A 25112-nucleotide genomic window follows, 5' to 3' on the forward strand; every position below is an offset into this window, starting at 1 on the left:
TCTGCTCAAGACTTGTTGTGAATTTCATCAAGTTACTGTTTTTTTTGTAGTTTCATTTTGTGTCCTGTTACTTCTGAGATAGTTTTGTCTGTTTTGGTTCATTTCATGCGTCTCATCCTGAACTGATCCTGAGTCTTCGAGCACTTCTTCTCCAATTATCTCTCCTTATTTGGCTTGTCTTTTCAGATCTGAGCTTTGATCAAGCCATTACCGTGGCAAGAGTATCCATAAATATTTTAAAATAATATAAGAGCAATCTGTTTTTATTCACTCATCTACTTCATGAAGCAGAAACGTCTAATTTTACGAACTGTCCCTAAGCTGAACCCACAGCCTTTGATGGCTGAGTCTGTGAGCATATTTTGAGTTCCTGCCTCTCTGAATTCCTCTTACAGTGATTTTCATCCCTTCAGATCTCATCCTGTCACTTAATGCTTAAATATAAACCTACCCCAGATCAAGTACTGTTATCATCAGCACAGAGACATTATGCAACAATCCTGTCGCTCCCTGTGAGGGCAGACAGAAATAGCAGGATGACTAATTTAGAAACAGACCTTAACTTCACCTGAGTCTAAAAATATCTGCAGCAGATTGGAATTGACAGCAGATCTGAAAAACAGATGACAAGAGCTGTCAAAGAGGAGAGGGGATATGATGGTGGCGCGTTTGTATTGTGGGTAAAAGCAGCCTACAGATTTCCAGCATGCAGCAGAGCTAAGTGTGAAAATGGGGCTTTGACAAAAATAGTTCTTTTTGTGACAGCAAGGAAGGGGGTGATGGATGGAGAGAGGCAGAAAATGAACACAAGTCTGTGGAGGAGAGAGGGAGGACAGCAGCATTCAATCCATTTGGGATTGACAAGTTGAGGAATGCCCCAAAATAGCCGTCGTTGTTTTCCAACCCAGATAACTCAAATGATTCTTCAAATTGCATTTTTCGATTTCAGAGGCGACAAATGCCAAGTCTCTTTTTGTGGGATTAGAGCCAAAAGAGCTTTGTGTGCTAATTGCCCCTCCAGCCCGTGAGGACGGAGAAGCGCCTGTTAATGGTGAAGCTAAAAGCAGCGTCGAGTGGCGTATTGTAATCCCTGTTGTAGGAGCCGAGCCAGTGGAGATGCACTCAAGGCTAGCCGTGTACTTGCCAGGTACAGCGACATGTGCCAGTGCTCGTGTCTCTGATGTCCTGTTAGCGTCGTATTTATTTTATTTCAAACATTTTCCCACCGGACATCAACATATGCTGAACATTTCATGATTGAGCTTCGCATCCAAATTCTCTACTTCTAAGCTTTATGCAAAAAGTTCTAAGCGTGATAAAGCAATTAAAATTGCATGGGCTTACAGTATGCTGATTATAAGCGTACTGTATACATGCATTATTGACGATGAAAACAAAAATTGCCCCTCGCAGTGAAGTTACAGTGGGACGAGATGAATTATTGAATGAAAACATTTTAAATAGATAAGACTGAGATTGTTTGTATGAAACAGTACAACAAAAAATGGGAAAGAAGGGAGCACAAAAGCGTTAAAAAAAACAAAAACAAGAATGAAGAACTTCTCTGTTCATCCTGAATTTAAATAAGCTAAAACAATCCTCGACAGAGCCTGAAATCCCAGCAGGTCACACCGTCCTCTTCACCATGTCCCTCTCAGTCCTTCTACTAATGATAGAAATAATAAACATGCCTGCTTTCCATGTGGGCGACAGAACCGACTGAAGACAGTGTGGTCTCCACAGCTCAAGTTAAAGATGTAGATCACACCATTGAGTAGCACTACTTAGAAAAAAGGAAGCAGGGGGAGTAAAAGAGCGAATGGGGGCAGCTGCAAGATCAAGAGGGATAAGTGATCAGTAGTGATGAAGGCAAGGCAGAGAGATGGGTACAGTAATGGCAGCCGAGAGCAAATGAAGGAGAGGATGACAGGAGAAAAAGATTAAAGATATGTAGGAGGAGGGAGATGGATTTCTGCTCGGCTAAAGATACACAGATAGATGTATAGATTGATCTCTAAGAGGAGGAGGAGGAGATATACAGTATATGCCACAGGGAATCGGTGAGATATGCAGAGAGCAGATAGAGAGAGATGGATAGTCTGTCTACAGAGACGTGGTTAGGATGACTCATGTCACATCGATCTCTCTGTTCGACGGCAAGCTAGAGCCCAAGTGTGTGGGAGTGTGTGTGTGTGTGTTTGTATGCCTCTCAGCTTGTTTGTAGCTGAGGGTTATGGGTACAGAAGGAGGGAAAAAAAGAGATCCGGGATGCACATGCATTTTTCGTGTGTGTACATCCGGTGAGCCCTGATGGAAAAACGTGACCTTATGACACCACTAATGGATTTACAGTAAGTAAGAGGATGTAGTCTCGGCCACAAAGATTAACCAAGAGCTACGAACAGAGCGAAACAAGGTTGTGTACAGTGGAGAGGAGAGTTGAAAATAGAAATAATCAATACACTTTGGTATTTGTCTCTGATTGCATTGATAGGAATTTGGTTTAAATGTCTTACTTCATAGCACATTTGTGTTCACTTGTCCATTATATCTTCCTGGTTTTACTGTAACAAAGAAATACAAGAAGCTTTTGGGGTGGAAGGAAGTGAAGGGTGACTGAGTTTTTCATTCCCTAAAGCATTAAGCTGTTTATTACAGTAGTTAGGTTTTTATCCAAATGTATTGCAAATCTCTAACCGAATTTCAAGACAATCTGCAAAGGATTATTAGGAGTTGGTTTATACATGACGCTAATTCTCCAGTATGATGCAATTACGCCTTTGCAGAAGTGCAACATCATGACAGTTAATAAAAGAGTGCCAGTCAAACCTCAAACAGTAGAAAACATGATGGAAATATGGCGTTTCTGTTTGTTTGATGTATTACCTTGATGAATGTTACAGTGATAGAGTCCTCATCACTCCACACAGATCGGATATATTAAACTTGTCCACATGTACATGTGTATTTTTGGACAAAGGATTTAAAAAGACAAGCGTTTTGGCACTATTTTAGATATAATCTCATTTATTGATGTTATTTATGTGAAGTGTTACTATTATTCATATTCATGTGATACTACAAGTTCATTTACACTATCTTAAAATATATAAACAAGCTACTTCATCTGTATCATCCTGTTTTAACTAACACTGTGCAGCTTTCTAGATTAAATATCTGCACAGCACTGTCTACTGTCCAGCTGAATGGCTCAGTAGAGAGTCAGTGGACTTGGGGTGAATTGTTGATCAGTCTGAAAGCACCGCAACAGAATAGCCTTTATGAACGACTGTCTCCGTGTCTGGTTCTTATAGATCTGCTCCCAGCTGAGTGAACGACTGGAGAAACAACAGACAGCCAACCGAGGAGAACTGGAGAAAATCCGGGTGAGCGCACACACACACACACACACACACACCTCTGAACACTATTGTGTGCATTCAAACACTTCCTGTAGATTAACAGCCAGGACTATAAGTGGAGTGTCGTCGCAGAGCTGTCAGAGACAAGTGTATGAATGTATATACGTGTGTGACTGTTAATGCTCAGATGATTGTAAGGAGGCATGGTCTGTACACTGTAACAATATTAGATCGGTAAATCCAGTCCTCCAAACAGTTTTGCTCTCTCGCCCTTGTCTGAATTACGTTGCCATCTTATTGTCATGGATGGCAGTGAAATCAAAGCTTTTTGGGGAAGAATGAGGAGTACGGCCAAGGAGACAGGGCCAAGAATCTCACTTCCAGCACTTGCACACTTGGCTCGTGAACTGTTTGTTCAGACTGTAGCTGGGAGAAAGGCCATGTTGGCAGTGAGCTCCGTTAGGACTGCCCAAGGACTCACAACAGGACAGACTAAAGGTTTATTGCACCAAGTCCTGTAAAGGATGCTGCCGAGTGTGTGTGTGTGTGTGTGTGTGCTCTATTTTGTATCTTATTACTAATAACGGAGCAGCAAATGCAATACAACTGTCAGCAATCGCAATTATAACTGATGAAGGAGAACAATGATGTGCAGTGAATAATATATAACTGTAAGTTACAACACTGTTAATTAGAAATGTTTAAATAATATACTGACATAGTTATTCACTGAAACTCTATTTAAAGTGACGACGGAAACAATTTCAGCTCGGGCTCACTGCTGCTTCATTATTGCTCTCAGCCACTTCTTCAGTGATGAGCCTGGAAACGTTGCATTTAATTACTATTCAGCTTCAAACCCAGTCGACAGTTTAATCCAAAGGAAATGTACTATTGTAATGAAATATTAATTTTGTGGGAATGTCTTGACCAAAGCACAACACCTTGACTATGAAACTGAGGTGCTGTGGACAACGCTGCTCGTTACCGCACAGTGAGGCATCTTAGGGAGAGAGTTAAGCGGGAATTATCATTTCTGTATCCGTGCTGCATTATCTTGTCCAGTATAACATCCTACTCCCTCAAAAGACACTAAAAGAGGAGCTTAAATCAATTAACACTGAAAAACACTGAAGGAGTTAAAGTACCTGAATGTGGTTGTGGTTGTTGAGCAGCACAGTCACTATGAGCTCTATTTGCAGTGAATTTCTGTTGCCACTCACACAAATGCTTTGTGCCCATAATAGCTCATCACACACAAGGGCACCCAAAAAGAGCTCTTTGAATAAAGGGTTGGGTAGAGTTCAGCCCTGACTGAAGAGGGGAGGCAGAGTTGGCTTGAATGGCTGCTACACTAATGAGCTGCCATGCTTCAGTAACCACACAGAACACACTGTCTCTTCTCAAACTGTAAGAATATCTCTGCTGCAAAAAGACAGACAGGGCTCATCACAGCATGACAACGCTGTATTTACATTCGGTTAGATATTGTGTCTGCGCACCAACAGCGAAATCTTCGATCGGTCCATTTTATTTTTAGACTTTCTTTGTTAGATTGTCAAAAGGTTTTCCCCACAATGACAGTTTTTCTCTCCTTCATTAGTCCAAGGTGGAAGGCTGTGAGAAGTGCAGTAGTCTTTTCAACAAAGAGGGTCGTGTGCGGGCCGCTGTGACCTCGACTCCTGCTGGGGGCGCTGAGGAGACGGACGAGGAGAAGGAGAGTTTGAAGAACCAGCTGAGAGAGATGGAGCTGGAACTGGCCCAGACCAAACTGCAGCTGGTGGAGGCCGAGTGCAAAATCCAGGTACACTAACACACAGTTTGAACCCACATCAAACCACAAAATGGGAGAGTTTAAGAATCACATACACGATTGTGGCAGTGAGTCTGCCATGCTTTCTTTCGCGTGCTGACACATTCAACACTATTTTGACAGCCTTGAAGAACTAACAGAGACAGATTCAGTGGGAGGATACTGCGGCCTTTATAAGGGGTCAGAAAGTCTGCGATGTGAATTGAGGCTCAATAATTTCTAGCCAGCACAGTCATTTAGGTGGGGGATGTTTTGTCTGCCTGCTTTGTGATAGAGTGTTTAACTGAGGTTATATTTTTACACTCAAGATTTTATCAACCTTTGAGCACCACGAGAAAGAAGTGCCAGGACAGCAGAGGCTCCACAAATCACAGCAGAAAGTCTGCGAATAAAAAGATGTGGTTAGAGAAATTGGAAGCATTATCGGTGACATCGAATTCACTGAATGATTGATGACGTTGCTGTGATCAACAGGATCTGAAGCAGCATTAAAGTCACATATAATGACGACCCCTATTCCTAAAAACGTTCAAACGCTGTGAAACGGCGCAAAGACAATAAACACTTGGAACAATCAACAGGTAAACAGATTAATTAGTAACAGATAATGATTAGGTATGAAACACATGGTTGTATATTGTATGAGGATATGACTATATGGACTGAGGAAGACTTTGTAAACGGTTTGAGGGCAAGTGATTGTATTCTGTTTGTTATTTTATGTTTTACAGTCTTTTGGAATTGGGGTTGTGAAAAAACAGCAGTCTTAAGTTTTGCAAAAATATGAGCACAGTTACTGTTATTCAGTGTTTCCTTTTTTAATTTGAAATTATGGGTGAGATTAAGAAATAATGGTGGGTTCGAAGAAAAACAGGGCCAGACCAGAGGACAGTGAACTATTTGTTTTTATCTACTACAAAATTGTTCACTGAATCACAAGGAGCTCTGTGAAGAGTTTATTGGGGATGATGTCCAAAAAAAGAGAAGGACTTCATATGATTTATATTGTTTCTAAGAGTGGGAAGAGAATTGGGTTCAAAGCTGTTGATATAGGAAAGACAAATTGGCAAAAATAGACACTAGAAATTCTAACAAAGTACACAGTGGACTGTACTCTTCAAAAAGAAAACCTGTTCTTTTTGTTATTTATTGTCAGACTTGTTTTGGTCTGTGTGATGGCTGTAATAACAGTTCTTTCCTCTTCAATCAGGACCTGGAGCACCACCTGGGTCTGGCCCTCAACGAGGTGCAGGCCGCCAAGAAGACCTGGTTCAACCGAACGCTCAGCTCCATCAAGACCGCCACTGGGACCCAGGGGAAGGAGACCACCTAACCTGATAACCCCATCATCCAGTTTTACCCAGACCACGTGTGGCGCGCACGCTGAAACCTCTGGACGCCTAACTTTAACCCACTGGGCCATAACTTGAACACTGACCGTTCAATCCCAGGATGACCATTACTAAAGACTGTGTTTCTTGTTCCTCTTATCAAAAATGTCCTTGTGTTTCCCTCCTGATCTAATCATCACCCCCATCCGTTTCTTCCCCGCTCCGACCCAAATGACTACAGCCGACTGTGCTGATGAGAAGGGGTTGAAAAACACAAGATGAAGTACAACAGTACCACTTTCCCCAGAGAAACAATGTGCTTCCACCGGCCACAGAAAGAAAAGCGTAAAAAAGAAAAAAGCTTCATTTATTTCTGTCTTTGTACTGCTGATATTAAAGACCCGCAGAAGGAAGGTAGGACACCTGAACTATAACTGTCCTGACGGGATAGAGAAGAAAACACTCCGTCCTTCCTTACTGTTCTGCGTGCTCCCCTCTAAACTACTGGCACAAACCAACCAGTCCCTGTAAAATGTTTGTTTTAGGTACGAGAGCTAATAGACGCCTTTTCAAAACTGAGCTTTTTCTAATTTACGTTGAACAATACCTTTCTTTTTCTATGTACGTACATGAATGTGCTTATGTAAAGAGGATGTCTGTGTGTGTGAGTGTGCATGTTTTTTGTTTTGTGCCGACTGTGAGGTGTACGTGTTCATGTGTGTGCGTGTGAATGTCTGAAAAATGCTTTTGAATGCATAAATAATGACTGAAATAACGTTAAAATGTGTGTATAAAGAAGGAAAGACAGGAGAGAGCGTGTGGGAGTCCAAGGGAAAGAAAAAGCACTAAGGTTATGAGTGTGCATGCATGTAAGGGAAGTTTTGTTCCTGTTTGTCTCGTTCCTTTAATGTTCAAATGTGTATATGAATGATGCTAAAGAAAAGTTTGCTGACAAAGCCTTGATCTGAAGGTCGATAAAGATGAAACTAGTGGATATGAATAGAAAATTTACAGTCAGAACAGAAGCATTAAAAGCTGTGGTGATAACAAGCCGCGGCTGTACTTTCCTCACATCAACTTTCAGACATAAAACATGCTCGAGGTTTGTTTGGTTTGGATGTCCCTGCACAAAGAAAATAAAAAAAAAGCTCCAAACCACGCAGACATCCGCATGTAATACACAGTGTCTGTATGAATGTTAGAACACTGTTTAGCCCAGGAGTGGTGCGATGCTTGTTACCAACAAAAACATCACTTAGTGGACGTCAAAATGGAAAACACGCACACAAACAGAATGTTGTAATTCCTGCTGCACCTGAACGCACCTTTAAAATCTGCCTCCATCCTCTCTGTGATCTTTGACTTTGACCGGCAGGGTCATGTTTGCAGGCCGTGTTGTGTTAACTTTTCACAGTCAGTCCTTTGCCTGATGTTTTTTTTTACCACTATACACACAAACACTGAATCACAGAATCACACTGTTAATTTTATACGGAGGCGGGTACAGAACAAACGCTCAGTGGCCACTTTATTAGGAACACCTGCTCGTTAAAGCGTCTATGTTCTCCAAATATACAGACAAGGTCAAGAGGTTTGGTTTCTTTCTGGCTAGCGGTGCGCCATATCGTATTGTTCTCTATTTAATATGATTTAAAAATACATATCCTGTCCGTGACGCACAGCAACAACAAGCACGGCCATAAGCTAAAGTAACACTGCTACTGGCACCAAAGTCGAGGAGTTAGTTCCTAAAAGGGGAGCGAGTGGAAGTGGTTTGGTTACAAAAAAAAAAGACAAAGACAGATCCGTTAAGCACAGAGTACCAGTGAGTGCATACATACAACAGCAGGCGGTTGATTGATGATTGGAAAAGGCTTCATGATGCAACACATGAAAGTTACCGCTTTCACGCGCGGTCAGAACTGGCATAACAAACATGTTGAATCAAAGGTAGAATCTGGTGTTGCAATGGCGTTTTCTTAGCCACGATGTTAGAAGCATTGTTACTGTCCGGGTGCATCTCTTCATGGCCGTGTGACAAAGCACTCATCATCCAAAGATGGATCCAGTAACATGACAGAAACGCGTGTTTATTCCGGCTGCCTGCACTCGGCTCAGTGGAGCACATTTGGGATGAGATGGAACGAGATAACCACCAGCATCTCGCAGCGTCCAAAAAATCTCCAGGAATTGATCGACTTTATCGAACCGGCGAGGAGCAAAATCCCTGAGAAACATTTTTACGTTCATGCCTCGAAGAATTGAATGTGTTCAGGAGGAAAAAGCAGATGTTAAATACCGGTGGCCACTGAGTGTATATACACATACACACTGTTTTGAATGTAGGAGCAGAAAAGTCACACACATCGACTGTAACTCTGCACCTTAAGTGTGGATCAGTGTCACAGGACTTCAGAGCGATGTCATCAGAGGTCAAAGCAGGGGTCAAACCAAGCGCTCTAAATAAGTCCAGAGGGGACGGAGGGGGTTAAAAAGTGCTGCCGTGTGTGTGTGTGTTTTCATATTTCGCTGACTAGAAAGGTCAAAATATTCAAATTTCTACTATTTGTGCTTTACTAATCATATTAGACTGAAGCAAAAGTGATTTTTCTTTTGCCAGCCTAAAATGAACATTTACTGTAAATTGCATCCAACTTGAAGGTTGAATCTGATTGGCTGAAGTCCACTTGTGATGTCAGAGGAGAAGTCCAGAAGAGGTTGAAAGAAAGGTCGAAAAAAGGCCGTTCCTCTAAAGGCACTGGGTTGTATATAACAAACATTAAAAAATGAATATTGAGTTTTTGTTTATGATTTTCTACTCTGTAACTATAACTAATGTTGCCTACTCGTACCTACCTACCTGCTGCCGTGCTACAGTTTAATCCACAACGATGTTTTATGTTTTTAATGTTTATTTTGCTCCAAGCTTCTCAGTCAGACTGCTGTTTGGTTCATTAAATGCCAAAACGTAGCTTTATCATCCAACAAGAGAAACATTATCAACGTGTGGAAATTGTAATAGTGTAGGATGCATTGTGTATACTTCATGAATTTCAATATAAAGATATCGACACAAAAACACGTCGGCCTCGTTCTTTTTATGTGTCTTCAATAAAGGAAAAGGCCTGGTTAGTGCGTTTTTGGGGAGATGAAAGCACATCGCAACATTAAAGGTGTAAAAAAAAAAAAGGGGGGGGGTGCAGGATCATTTTGTGCACAAAAACTGATAAAACTAACGCACCATATTCTCACACGCCTGACTACAATGAAGCAGGATTGTTAAACCTTCAAAACTACTGGTAGTAGTGCTGTTGATGATGAAATGAACATGAAACTGAGATGAAACAGTTAAAGTATCAAGTGCACATAGTGTGCACACAGTACGAGTGCTGATCAACCACTGATCACAGACTAATGATGTCTGCAGCAGGTGAAACAGTCAGTTGATCAACAGAGAAATAATTAGAGACTAATTTGATAATCCTTTCCTGAGAAATTCGTTTTAAATATTGTCTGAAATGAGGATTTGCTGTTCTTTTCTGTTTAATATCATCGTAAACTGAATGTTTGGGTGGTAAGGAGACGTCACCATGTTGAGCTGATATTGGCATTTTTCCCAGTTTGTGAACGTGTCATGGAAAAGAGATGAAACTATTCACTGATTACATTTTTTTAATTAATGATGAAAGTGATGGTAGTAGCAGCCCTACCTCAATAATTAGTCAATACTTAGAGGCCGGCCCAAATACTGTTTTTGAGGCTTTGAAGCTTCAGCGAGAACTTCCTGAGAATATTTAAAGCTTTGACGTGCACACTTTACTCTCCTCAAGATTGCGGTCATTATTTACCTATATACTTTGCTTTTAAGTGTAATTACGATTCTGAAAGGCAAGGACAGGAGAGGAGACACCAGCCTCTGTCTACTCCATCCCCGCCTCCAAAGTCTCTAAAGTGAACTTGACAGGGATGTGAGGGTCGAACTCAGTCCTGTGACAGCCTCAAGCTGGCAGGTAAGCATTTGGATGGTTTTCTGCTCGTTCTGTGCGCACGTATAATGTACATGTTTTTTTATGTACGCCGGCTTTGACATTGCCTCTTTTTCGGTGCAGCCAGCACAACATCTCCTTCCTCTTTCAAAAGAAAATAAAATGATTTAAGCTTCAAGCATTCGGGTCAGCCCTATACCAAAACAATACATTCCCAAAAAAATACATTTCTTTTCATTTGACGAATGAGATTTGGCAGAATAAGTTCCCACATATTACATCTTGTGTACACACCAGCAACCACGAGAACCTGAATCCCAAATGTAAATGATTTTGATCTTAGATAGGAATAATTTGACCGACACTCAGTGCAGGTTTTCCCAAATAGCTTTAAATACTCTGTGCTGTGGACATAATTCAGTTAACAGAATCTAAATATTTTATTTTAAAGTGAGAATTTATATTATCTTCTTCATTTTACTTGACATGAAATGTCTGTGTTATTAAATGTTTCTGAATCCTTAATCTTTGATTATTTCCAATTACGTAAAAACATTTTCAGTGAGGTCTCAGACTTTTGGACCCAGCTGTTTTTGCTGTTACAATGTCTCCTGAATTAACATATTACGACGCCTCGTTGTCAAAAATAGGACAATTTTAACCTCGAGTAGCTGCTAGAAATCAAAACCACCATCTGAAGCACTTTGACCCTGCTTTCCCGCATCAACACCTTCCCGCGATCATTTCAACGAGAATGGAAGCACTTTTGAGGCTCTTCTGCACCCATCTCAAGATGTCACCTGACACCTGAGTTGTTTATTGTTGTTTTGCATCGACATCCGTCTCCTGAGTTGAAAGCTAACTTTCTATAAAAATCTATAAAGCCAAATGTGTTGTTTCCTCTCCGTTTCCTCGCTAACATTTCATATTGCAGCCGAAAAGGAGGAAGACATAAAAGAGACCCACGCTGTTACTATAATGAGACTTCTCTAACTCACCTCTTGGGAACACTTCTCTGGACATCTGAGAGAGTTTTTGAAAATGGATATAAACCTGTTTTCTTTCTAGCTAATTATGCCTTGTTAGAACGGTCTCTATCTGTCAGCCACTTGAACGAGTCATTTCCCTGGAGCTGGATGGAAATCTCTCCGTGGCTTTCGCTCACAGTGCTTTGGCTCCAGTTCTATCTCTCTTCTCCCTCCTCGGAGAACATCCGTCATAACATATGGCTGCATTGTTATCGGTGTCAGGGATGAGCTATTTTCTGCCGTGGCCTCAGTGTATGAAATGTACAGCGTGCGCTGATTGTGCTGGAGGTCTCGCATTTATCATCTGGAGTGTTTATAACTTAGCAGGCCAATAAAATTATCACCTTTAGTGATGAAGGCCGTAGAGATCTTGGCTCTGCGTCTGCAGATTGCGAAGCAGCAGGCGCGATGAGTTGGAAACCCGCTACCTGCAGCGGCTGGAGGTAACAAGCGTCAGCATTATGCAATCAGCCTGACACCTTCCCCTCCCTCCCGTTTCTGTCCTACGTTACAGAGCTATAAATACTACCAGCAAGGCAGCAACAGAGTAAAACGCAAAGGTGGAATGTGGATGGGACGGGCGTCTTCGGTTGCTGCTCGGCTCAGTCGATAGTGATTTGTGGGTCTGGGATGATACTCTGTGAACGTATGTGATGAGTGTTAAAGTGGCAGTGTGGAGCTATTTGGACCTCAGACACTCCCAATAACCTCCTGAACTCCCCGTCACCTGATCTCCTGACTGCACACGCACACTAAACTCAATCTAGTGTGGCCACAAGCGACTTTGACAGGTTTAACGTCAGACGTGTCTTTTAAGTCTAAAAGCAATACACATGCCCTTATTCACGTTGAAACAGAGATGGAGGGACAACATCTACAGCGCTTACCTCTGACCTCTGACCTCTGAAGCCAAATAAAAGGGTACAACAGTCTGAGTATTGCTTTAAATAATAGACTTCTGCATTAAAATGTCTAAAAATGACCTGACCTTTGTTGTATTTTTAGTTCAGTTGTGTCCCAAATGTTCTTTTAATTTTTAAAATGCGGAGAAATCTGTATTTTAACTCAAGGTGATGTTGCCTTTCCTTTTTGTCGCCTGTCTCTAAAACTTCCAGCAGAGAGTCAGAGAGTGAGGAAGGAAGTCGGTGAATGAGACTAAATGTAATGTGAATAAAATTTAAAACAACTCACTGTCTGTGAACGATTCTGCGTGAGTCACGTAGGCTGAGTTTCATTAGCAATGCTGGCTGCTTAACAATAAAGACAACAACTCTCATGATCCCACGTTACTCATGTCTTTTGTTTTGATTTAGATTAAGGCCCTGCAGCTGAAATGACATACTGTGCTGTTCAGACTGTCAGCAGACTCGCATTTCACCCTGAACATGAGATAAGCCAAAATTGCTGAAGCTGTTGTTGCCGTTTTAGTGTCACAGTGTGTGGCACAAAGCAATTTAGAGACTTTTTTTTAACTTGTAAAAGAGCATGTTATCTCTTTCAACCACATCTTCAGGCTTGAAAATGTTCAAAATTGGAGATTTGAGGCTTTTCTTATGACAGGGAACGCATTAATGGTCCCATTGATGGCAACATTTATCTTTAAAAAATAATTTTTGGGGGCATTTTTTCCTTCACGGCACAGAGGCAGACAGGAAACATGACAAGAGAGGGGTGTGACACACAACAAAGGTCCCTGGCTTGAATTATGTGGGCTATGTGCAAACTGGGACTATTAATACCTATCACTATTTTTACTTTTAATAACAGCAGGGCTACAAGTAACACTTTTCATTGATTACTTTACCAATTAATCTGTCTGTATTTTCAGATTTTTGTCTGATCAACAGCCCAAAAACATGATTGAGTTTACTATCACAGAATCATATCTATAATCGCTCCATTATTATCCTAATTATTCACATTTAAAGAGCTGGAACCAGACACCGTTTGCCATTTATACTGTTTATACAAATATTAGTAATATAATTATTAATAACACCTTTATGATTATTTTATATAAAAAACGAATCAACTTAATCAACTAACCCTTTTAGCTTTATTCAAGGGCAACTATCATTATATGTTATTATGTGTAACACTGAAAACATTAAATCAAGCCAAGTTTCTACCTGCAATTCACCAAATCAATGCTAACTGGGTGTTTACTTGTGTCTTTTACTTGTTTACACTGTGGCAGTGACACCTGACACAGAAAAGGATGTACATGTTTGTTTTGTGTGCATACACAGACTACAGTGTATTTCTCTTTTACATCTGCTCTCTTCTGGAGGACTGCGAATGGGCAAACCTTCGGATGCTCGAGGCGGCTCTTTAAAGGTGAAATCCCGAGTACTGTATCTCGTTAGTCTCGTCAGCGTTATCTCATTTGTTCAGGGGAGGAGTGTGAACAAAGTCGAGCCGCCACCTGTTCACAAAAGATACTCGTCTGAGTGAAAGATTTCACACCTCTCTGCCATGTCCAATTACTCTGATATAATTTCCCTCATAAGGGAGAATTAAGCCCGGAGGTATTCTCAGGGAGAGAAACAGATCATTTTCTTAATCCATGACATCTGATAAGGGTCTTCAACGTGCTGAGAAAAATAACAAGAACTTCTTCTGTGAAGGTCTTGAGTTTTGATCACAGTTGGCAGGTAAATCCACCAACTTTTTAACATTAGATTTTCTAATAAATGTGCTTACAGTGTATATTAGAATGAGAATATTGAAAGTGGTCAAAGATTAATTTGTAGATAGTAAAACTGTGAATAACCCAGAAATACCTTACAATATTTGTTGTTTTTTCCCCCCATTTTTTAATAATGGACCACTTATTCTAGCACTCATAATAAACTCCATATTTTCATGCACACATCAGTTCCCTGTACCAATTATTCCACCTCACTGCCTCGGTTTAATATCAGTTTACTTGCACTGAACTTAATTTAAATCAGTGCTGTTGTTCTCCATCTAACTGTTTAAGGTCACGAGCATGTCAGAAGCAGAGTGCAAAGAGGTGTTAGAGCAGTCAGAGTTTGTACTGATAAAAATCAATTACCCAGACTTCAAACAGTGCAGCTCGCCTGGAAAAAAAAAATAATTAGCGTGGGTTTAAATTTGTTGTGAAGAAGATAGGGCTTTTGGCAACTATGTCAAACTGAGTGAGAGGGAGCAAAACAAGGTCTGCTCTGACTTAAGAATAAAATCTCCCCGAAGCTGAAACTCTTGATTAATTAGAACCAAATAAATTGGTTCTTCGAGTCTGTGGAGTCTTCTTGTAAATAAACCAAAAATATATTTACACTCGGTTTCTTATCTAAAATAAGATAAAATATAAAAAAACGGGGGCCCAAACATAAAAACATTCTCTACAGCGCTACCAGTGGTAAAAAAAAAAATCCACAATGTGTCTTTAATGAACTATTCTGCTATCAAAGCAAACTGCTATTTTCAAAATGTATGTGGTGGAGCAGTAATTTTAGATCGAAAGGTCTTTAGTTCTGTTAATCTTGAAGTCCCACTGCAGGTTTTCCACCTTAAATGTCTCAGATCAAGCACTTTGTAGTGTGAAATGTTATTTGAGTGAATGAAAAGGGTGGACTTCCTCTTCCGACTCCCTCTGGGGTCCCCCAGGGATCCATATTAGGTCCTCTCTTGTGTCTGTATAGAGAAGGGGCGTGACTTTGGCTCTCTATGATGTACATATGCCTTTACCCTGTCCTGCTGTTGATACACAAAGACATGCAGATGATGCAGTTCTGGATGAATTTAGACTAATTTTACTTTCATGAAAAAGTTTGACTATTTGGCATGGCTTGGTTTTGTTTGATTCATGACAGTGTAATGGCATGTTGACTTGTTGTGGGGGTTACAGTGACAGTGTGGCAGTGAGTCAGCGTACACGATACCAGGACCCTGAGGCCCGCTAAATGAATTCAGCCATCATTCATTTTATGATTTATACCTGTGCTTCTCCTACTGTGACATGTCAAAATGTTTTCAGTGGGAAAAGGCCTATTGTTCGACTCGACTCGAAATATAATAGGTATAAGTGTTTTGCAGAGCTAACAACAGGTTTAAAATCTGTTCAGTCTTGAATGTTTTGATGGATTTTCAAATTTCTTGAGCATATTTTTCAACAGTCTGATTTTTATTTTGTTACGTTTCATTGTTTATTAATTTTATATGCACACTTAAGTCTCTAGCTCAGGTTTCCATCTGCTATCTGTTACATGGGACTAACAGGTGCACATTAGCTAACCCTTACAGGAGGACTGTTTAGCTTACTTTTAGAGCATAAATAAAGAAATGAATATACCATACCTATCTCGAAAAAAGCTAAGTTAACCAAGCTAGCTTATTTGTTTTTGCGTGCTTTTCTCAGCCTATTAATAGTTTCAGTATGATAGAGATTAAGCTACTGTAGAGGTATGTGTGCTCAAACAGCTGTAGATGTATTGCCACTGGTTTAGTTAGGTAATAGGTCTTGTTAAATCTTCACCAGCATGTTGTTTCCTATAAACAGACACTGAGGTCCTGTGTCAGGAGGGAAGGATTAGGTCTTGTCAAATTAATCTGATTTGTGAGCAGCATATCACACCATCTGAAATTCAACACTGGTCATCCTGAGGAGCTGTAGGCAGTCCAAGGTCATTAATTGTCCTACAGTGTCTGAATCTGGGCCGTGCACGCAGATGCCTCTGGTATACTGTGTCTTATGGGTTTTCCAGATTAGTGTGTACATAACTGTGAGATCAGGGAATGTGATGTGACAGCGAGAAGAAGTTTTATCATCAGACTGTGATCTGATATCTCTGCTCCTGTTAAACAGCCTCTGTTTGTTTCTCATTGTGGGCAAATTTCTAGACAGAATGAGCAATTACCCTCCCTGAGCCCTTCATTGGAGAAGTATTTTACTCCAGACGGTTGTTTTATTGTTCAGGATTTATCACGTTGATGTGAGTCGGCATGTAAACAGCTTTGCATTCAGATTTTTTTGACACTTCTATCTTCGTTGCCCCCATTTTTGTCACAGCTTTTTGTGAAAAATTGTAGTGTAAAAATAAGAATAAATGGATGTGTGAACAAAAAGTGAACTGTACTCCCACATTTGACACAATCCACTGATATCTGTTAAGCAGGGTTTAATTTGTCAGGATAACTGTCTGGCTGGAGAGTTTAATCCTCATCCTCTCCGTCTCGTTTGCTGTCTCTCGCACAAAAGCACAGATTTTTTTTCGCCAGTTGTTCTTTTTCCACACTCGCTGCACTGCGGGATGATTGGCAGCTGTGGCTGTGTGCTGATGATGGTGTTGACTGCCGGAGATGTCACCGGATACTCGGACTCGGCCGTCAGCAGTGCTGCTCTAAATATGATTGACAGCTCGTGTTTGCTGAGCCGCCATGTGCTGAAACTGGTCTTAGACAAACTTGCCAATTATGGGCCATAAACTTGACTGCGTGATTATAGTATGACATGATGACACCAGTGTTACTGTAGGTGCCAGAATGTGGCCTTAATGATGTGAATTTTAAAGGTGAAACTGCAACAACAACAATGGAAAATGGATAAATAATCACAGAAGGCGTTTGGGCATTGGATTCATCACGACTGATTTATTTGACTTCAAGAAGACAGCGCAGTTCAAGGCTGAATTATAAAGCTGCTGAAAGTGATACGATCGCACCAGAGGCCTCACTAGCACAAAGATATGGGCAACAATTTCACTGAAATCCCTTTAATACTGCTGAATATGACTTTTTTACTGCTAAAAGTGATATATTTCTGAAACGTTTCACTATTTTGTGCCGGGGATGGATGAGTAAGAGGCTTGGTGCAGCTCATAGATACACAGGCCTACTAAAATGTCGTCCTTTCCCTTTAAAATACCCAACCTTATGTTTGTTTTTATGTTGCATCATCATGATAATCTGGAATTTGTGTAATTTCTTTCCACTCTGCCAGGTCATCAGTTTCCATTTCTTTCAGACACCATTAAAAAAAGAAGATACTCACATATAGAGATTCAGCACTTTCTCCAATTTATTTTCAGTTCGTCAAGCATAGATTATGTCAAAAACAGTGACAACCACAGATCATCACTGCCGTGAATGTTGCTACTAATCAAAACAATCAATACAGCGAGTTCAGATGACCCCCCCCTCGTTCATCGGCCTCTGCTCACCTGCGAGACTCGCACCCTGACACCCGTCGTTACACTTCACACAATGTCACTTTGATAATTTTCAAGGATCAAACAGAGGCTGTGGACAGATATCGCTTCATAGTTTCGTAGGCAGCATCTTAAAACGGGTTCTTTTAATCCCCTTTATGTCAAAAATAAAATAAAAAAAAATCATATTTACAGGAAAAAGTAAACACTCAGCACTCAGAAGACGCTACCTTTGTCAAAACATTGTAAAAAAAAAAAAAAAAAAAACTGAAGGGGAAAGAAATATGAATCCTAACAGGGTGGATGCGCCCGAAGCAACGCTCACACACAAGTAGCTCAAAAGATATATAGATGTGTATATATATGTATGTATCCATATATATTCTGTATATATGCTTCTCTACAAAAAAGCAAGTTTACTCTCTCTACGAGTAAATACATTCTACTCTACAATCACTATAACAACAGTGTACATTCCCAACCAAAATGCTTTGATCATTTATCAGGAGGATATTGGACTTAAACAATCAGTGGACCGTGATCAGGGAGTATGCGACGACATGCTCAATGTGACTGCGATATTGTGTGTATGTGTGTGAAATAGCTTCCGATCCCCCTCCGGGTTTATGTGCTTGCCAGACAAACACACAAACACACACATTTTCCCCCCCGCGACACACATGCGCACACACCCAGAGAAGATGATCCGTTCAGCAGTTAGTCTGGTTAACTTTGCCTCGCCAGTCGAAACGCGACCCCGGATCTATTTCTGCCGCTCTGCAGACTTCACTCATGGACTCGTCTTCTCTCTCCGCACCTCTTCTCCCTCTGCTTCCCAGACAAATTTAGCACTACTCCCAGACTTAAACCCAAACTTTCAGCGCTAATGCAACAACGAGCAAGACAGTTTTCCTCCAGAGGGTGTCTAAACACACGGGAGGGCTCTTTTTCTTTTTACCTGACATTTCATAACTGTCTAGACGGTGAATATCAGATCACACCCCGAATGCTTTCTCACTTCTGAGACTGCCGGGATGATCAGATTTTTGCTCAACAAAGGCTTCAAAGTCTTTGGTGTCTGGATAAATCCCATCTCACGGAACAAGCCGGAACCCGTGTCTGAAAAGCATCTCTGCGTCATTCGTTTTTTTTTACTTTTTGACCTTTGACCTGGCAGGAGGATGAAGAGGTGCCTTTGGGAAACCAGGCTCGAAAAACCTGACGTTACCTGGCAACGAAAGCACCCAGAACCCTTTAACTACTGAACATATTGCAGCATCTAAAACAGACGAAGCTCCCGCTTTTGGTGCCAAAAACTTTTTCCGATGACAGCACCCCTCCCTCTTCTCCCCTGACGGCGAAGCTCGAGTCGTTCGCAGATAGCTGCTGCTCCTCCGAACAGGAAACTTAAAAGTAAAATCCGTTATGTACAGTGCTACAGACAGCCCGTTATAAAGCACCAAGATAACAAACGTGGGAGGCGGGGGGTGTGTGTTTTCTCAGCTATAAATGGCTCAAATCCTAAAGTACAAACAAGGCCTATAACCACTTGTGTGACTCTCACTACATACAGTACAATCTTATGTGTAATATACAAACCACGGAGCAAAGGATGTCATGCTGTCTCAATGTGCTCGACTGTGAACGCTGAAATATTTACATCTTATGATTACATGTGCGCTTGTGTGTGTCTGTGTTGATCTATTTGCATACGTGTGTGTGTCAGGTGGCCCTGAGAACGATGTGTGGGTGTATTGCTCTTGTGTGTTTTGTGCTTCTTTAGATTTACAGGTGTAGTTGCCCACTGAGAGGCAGTGTTCGGGGAGGGGTGTGTGTTTTCCCCTTGGAGACATTTCTGGGGAACACCGGAGCAGGAAGAACATCCATCAGAAAACTCAGCGGGGCGACAAGTCCGGCACAAACAAACGTTACTCTCTAGAAAAGTCATCCGCGTGGATGTCGCCTGTCCAAGCCTTCAAACTGGGCTGCAATGAATGTGTTTCTTCAGGAAAAAACTTGTCACGGTTATGTTTTTCTATAGCGGAGACATTCTTAGTGGAGTATGGCTGGTATTGTCATCTTCCTGGTCGTGTCTCCCCCTCTATTTCCACATGTACTAAATAAAGCTTCTTTATATGGTGCAGCATTGGTTTAATTTTCCTCTTTGATTCTCATTCGTTCTCTACATCATCTTCATGAAATATATACTTTTACAGAACAAGAATATGGGATCATTTTTTCCTTTTCCTGTGATAATCCCTTTTAGACAAACAGTTTAGATAATTAGAGTATATGTTTTTCATCTAATCTTATTGATACATTTACAAATAAATGATTAAAAAGCTCTAAAATGGTATATTTTCTCAGAATTCATTGTAAACACTCACAAGAAACACACATGTGAACCTCTGCCTACCCGGGAGACTGCACAGCTTTGGACTGCCACCCTGCCTCTGACCACCTTCATCCAGCCAACGGACCGAGAGGACGGGGCCAGCAGTCAGGGTGACTCCTCCTGCGTGTCTGTTCAGTCTGAGGGGAAATGAAAAGGTTGCTCACTGAGGTATGACTGTCTGCCTTATTAATGTGGGCCATCTGGACAGAGAGGACGGGGGCAGCGAGAGAGAGGGCAGAGGGGAAATTAGGAGAAATTCTTAGCTGATAGAGGAGGTCTGTTTCCACACAGTCGAGCTCCAAGTTATTCACCTCCCTGTGAATTCCACATGAGGATGAAAAGTCAGAGCAAAGCAAGGAAAACTTTTCGAGATGAGACGAAATCCGCCACCAGAAACGGACACGTACTGTGGAGATCTATGGTTAATAAACATGGATGGATCTAGTTTCTACAGGACACATTAGCGTGTTAACGCTGCTGCATGTTGAAGTAAGATGATCCAGGCGCTAATTTGTTCTGTAAATTCCAGTCGGATATGGTTCTCATATGTAAACAAAGATTAGCAGATGAAATATGTGAAGAGTGGCATGCTTCAGGTCCTGAAAAAAACAGTAAACCCTCTAATTTATGAAGGTTTTATGACTGTTTAACACAAACTTTATAGACCTTTCCCTTGGGCAGTGCGGAGGATACCATATGGCCGGGCTGTTCAATTCAACTGGGCCAGATTTTAAAGGAGACATATTATGCTCATTTTCAGGTTCATAAATGCATCTTGGGTTACTACTTCAACAGGTTTACAGCTTTAGTGTTCTGTATTCCCAGTCTGTCTGAGACGCAGCTCCTGTCTCTTTAAGGCCCCACCCCCCCCTCCTGAATACACAGCCTCCTCTGATTGGTCAGTTAACAGATGCCTGACCCAGCACTGCTAAAAAAACTAGAGCAGCTGAGCTAAATCAATTCTTATGTGCCAAACTATCCTCCAGGCAGAAATGACACAAATGTGGGAAAGAGGAGCTTCTGTTGGTGCGGACTTTTTCAACTTTCAAGATCTTTTACATGCACAATAATAAATATGAAACACTGAAGGAAAGGAAAAAACGAAAAAGAATAATAGGTCTCCTTTGAAATTAAAAATGTAGATAGGCCTGACATTTCCATCATCCTATTTAAATGCTTTTTAAAGAATCTTTTCAAGAAATTTTAAACAAAAGCCAATTAATGCAGAAGAAATTGGCAATGTAAGTATATGGTGACTTCCAGATTTATGTGTGCTGAGCCACTCTGTGGTTGTTTCTGGCCCGGATGTGACCGCTGATTGAATAGACCCGCCATAGGGGCATATAGGTGAACTATGACCAGTCGTTGAACTTGAGGAAACAACTGTTTAAACTTTACTATGAGTGTGTGTTGGCTTCACAGCTTCACAGCTTCAAGCTTCAAGATGTAAAGCACGACTAGATTATAACCCCAAAACATCCTTCAGTTTACCTCCGATCTCACAATCACAGCTTGGTGGCATAAATTTACTTAATCGCCACCGTCGGCTCGGTGGTGTCACAAAATCTCACTCTAATTTGACTTATTGTCTTGAAAAACGGGCTCTGGGCCCTCGGTCTGTTGTCTCTTTATCAGACGTCGCTTTTGTCAAATCAAAGCCGGCACAAACACACGACATCAAACTGCACGGATGAAGGCGAGCGTGAGGAGAATCAAAGCCTTTTGATGCACGTTCTGTTTGATTCGGCCCCGCTGACTGACATCTGGTATCTATTAAAGGATGAAGATACAAAAAAAAAACTGATCAAGAGCTTTCGAGTGCATGTAATCTGAGACAATGCGTGTGCTGTGACAGCTATCTCAGTGTGCACATTGCCGTCACGTGTGTTTGGCTCCAACAAGAGTTTAACTGAATATCTCTGCTCTCAGTCTGCTAACTACCTACAGTGAGCTATGACACTACCACTACACAGACAACTACTACGAAGAAATATACAAGTATTTGCAGGGTACTAATGATGACCAACAATACAAAATTCCCTCTTCTAAGCTCTCCTGGGCTGTCCTGTCCTGTGACTTCTGGTTTTAAATCGTTCAAAAAGACCCGACCACTTTCTCCAAACACAAAGTCAACATGAGATGTTTTGATCCCAAAAGCTAATCTGGCCTCCTGAAATGTGCGCCTCTGCTCAATTAAAAGCACATCAAGTCTGACGAGGAAGTTTTGCAGTGGCTTTGCTTGACTGACAGGTGTCTCTGTGGCTGAAGCTAAGGATAAAACTATCCATATTTTACTCTCCCAACACGACTTAGTTCATCCGTCGATACAGAATACTGATCTGATTCCCGCGCTGTCCTTTTTCTAAATTTTAAACACGTAAACCCAGCTGTGTGGAACTCATTGCAGTCGTTTTAATGTACTGTAACGTGACGCCAGAGATTGTTGTGGTTGATAATCAGGCATCGGGGCTGAAACTTCCTCAATCCACCTCAACCCCACCCATGTTTTCACTCCTCCTCTCGCAAAGGTGACCAATGGCACAACCCCAATCCATGCCATTGCCTGTTCCTAAAACCCTGCTGCATACACACAGTAAATGATGATGGAACATATAAATCCAATTCAAGCTCCCACTTCTGAAGACTTTTGAAGGGTCATAACCGTAATTAGTTAGCCAGTAGTTTGTGCTCCGTCTTTCCCGTTGTGTAACAAAGCCGCCTCTGCCACCGGCAGCGTCACGTCCATACAGCGGAGAGTCACAGCAGGAGCGTAGAGGGAGGGGAGGGTGTGTGTGAATGCGTGTTTTAGTAATGGGTGTGAAAAAAAGCTGTGCTTTTGATCCCGAAGGAGCGGGACAGAGCTGACGATTGTTCAGTGTTGATGGTGGAGGGAGGAGAGTATACACATACTACACACATACAGTACTGTATTTGTAACAACAGTATTCCCTGCCAGCAGTGAGACTATAGAAAATGTGCTTTCTGACAGGAAGAGAGTGTGATTAGGTGATGAGTGTGTTCAGTAGAGAGCACCTCTGGTCCGGGGCCACGTAAACAAACCTCGGGCAGCAGAGAGCGTGCTCAGAAAGGCTCAGAGAGACATCAAAGATAGAAGGAAAAGTTTGAAGGAAAGGAAGGAAGGAAGCATTGTTATTCTAACAGCACAGGTTAATAGGAATACCAAAGATAATATTGCATCTCCTAGAACTAGCTTCAATTGCTCAGTGTATATAAAATTGGAAGAAAGCTATACTGTGATATTACAGTTACATTTCACTTTATAATTCTAAAATAATTTATACCAACAATAGTTATATTTTATAGAATATTTACATAAATACATCATCATATAGTAATATTATTGTCAACACGTCGTTATAGAAACATACACCATACATATATGTGTATATAGTCATGTTATAGCCACACGTACGCACACATACAATGAATATACAATCAGAATGAGCTATTGCAATGCTGTGTCGGGCCAAACTCCAATCGGACATTCACATCTTCTCAAGTAAGTAAGCTTGAAGAGAGGAGTTCAGGTGTATTGCTATAAGAAAGACCAAACGTTCAGGCCATACTCGCGCAGTCGCAGCCGAACGTTTCTCGTAAAATCCGAGTATTGCTTCGTGTAAAGTTACTCTCCTCTGAAGTGATAAATCTGGGCCGAGAGAGGAGGGAACAGAGAGAGGAGCTTTGAGCCTCTCGGTCAGTAGGCGAGGCGACGTCTTCCAAACCAAAATAGTTTTGGATCTGTGAGTCCGTCACCTGTGTAGAAAGGTGGCCCGCTCAGACGGACAGAAAAAAACAGGTGTCCTGCTTATGCAAGACAGGTAAGAGTGATGATCCAAAACAACCTGCTGCCTCTAGAAGTCAGAGAAGAGATCCTGGGGACCCAGGTGAATGATAAAAGGAGCGATGGTCCGTGGCTGGTAGAAGGGATTGTCAATGAAAAGACCACCTGCAGCAAGACGGAGAGACAAAGAGAGCAGCAGTGATTACTATACACACAATGTGAGGCTTCAATACAGTCTTGACTTTTTTGACAACAACATGACAGATTTAATGCCTGTGAAGGACACAAAGGCACATCTGCAGCACAAAGAAATCCAATAATGTTTTTTTTTTTTTATGACAAGGTGACTTCAAGTCCACTTGAAGGATGTTAACATCCTCTCGAGCAGTACTTGGAAATGTTCCAGTAAAAAGATTATCGCAGGGTGGCATTAATAACAGGTACATTACATAAACTTGCCTGTATAGGAGTGGCCAGAGGAGTGAATTAATGGAGTAACATTTTGGGAAATACACTTCGTTGGTTTCTTATCAAGATGTAAATGAGAAGAATGTAGTTTTTGCTGTATTTCATAAATAGACATAAATAGACAAATACTGCAAGTTTTTTCCGTCCTGGAAAGGGATCCCTTATCTGATGCTCTTCCTGATATTTCTAGCATTTTTTTTCAAGGATTGAAGGGGGTCTAAGTAAAATACTCCTTTACTTGGGGCAGCATCTCACGCCAAACTCCAAGGGAACAATCAACCAGGGTCTTGTTCAGTGAGTGTAATATAGAGCTTGAGATCAGCTGATGCTACGCTGCATTGTTGGCAGTATTGCGAGCATCGTACCGGATTGTTGTGGTGAAGATGGAGCTGATCCAGAAGGCAAATATTTTGTTATACCAGTCCATCTACGTTCCAACCCACAATTTGGCTCATGAGCTGCAGCTAATGACCAAAAGAACGAGACTGCAGCTTTAGCGACAGAGGAAAAGAAGCTCAGCATCGGTGTTCTCACGAGTAAACCGAGCATATTGTGTACATGACTTTCCCTGTCGAGTAACACCTCAGGATCTCCCAGGAGAGGAGGACATTTTGGACTACCTTGTTTGGCCCCAACCCGACCCCAGGGCAGAAGATGGATGAATAAATAAAATGAGACAAGATTGTTACCAGCCTCATATCTTCAATTAAATATTTAGTTGGAACCGTGAGACGGGTAGCTTAGTTGGACATAA

General features: G+C 41.4%; 2 protein-coding genes across 4 annotated transcripts in view; one reads left to right on the forward strand and one right to left on the reverse strand.

Annotated features, from left to right (window-relative positions):
- The window catches only part of rabgap1 (RAB GTPase activating protein 1), a 73907-nt gene extending 64320 nt beyond the window's left edge, over positions 1-9587 (forward strand). For both annotated transcript variants that reach the window (XM_084383419.1, XM_084383420.1), the window contains 3 exons: positions 3315-3386; positions 4966-5166; positions 6386-9587. In XM_084383419.1, the coding sequence (XP_084239545.1) occupies positions 3315-3386; positions 4966-5166; positions 6386-6508 (396 nt within the window). In that variant the 3' untranslated portion in view covers positions 6509-9587. The remainder of the gene's footprint in view (positions 1-3314; positions 3387-4965; positions 5167-6385) is intronic.
- A 7952-nt stretch (positions 9588-17539) lies between these two features.
- Positions 17540-25112, reverse strand: part of strbp (spermatid perinuclear RNA binding protein) — an 86481-nt gene continuing 78908 nt past the window's right edge. For both annotated transcript variants that reach the window (XM_084383303.1, XM_084383302.1), the window contains exon 19: positions 17540-24055. In XM_084383303.1, the coding sequence (XP_084239429.1) occupies positions 23961-24055 (95 nt within the window). In that variant the 3' untranslated portion in view covers positions 17540-23960. The remainder of the gene's footprint in view (positions 24056-25112) is intronic.

Source organism: Pagrus pagrus (assembly GCF_965226575.1).
Source record: "Pagrus pagrus genome assembly, chromosome: 19".
In the NCBI taxonomy this organism is placed as follows: Eukaryota; Metazoa; Chordata; class Actinopteri; order Spariformes; family Sparidae; genus Pagrus; species Pagrus pagrus.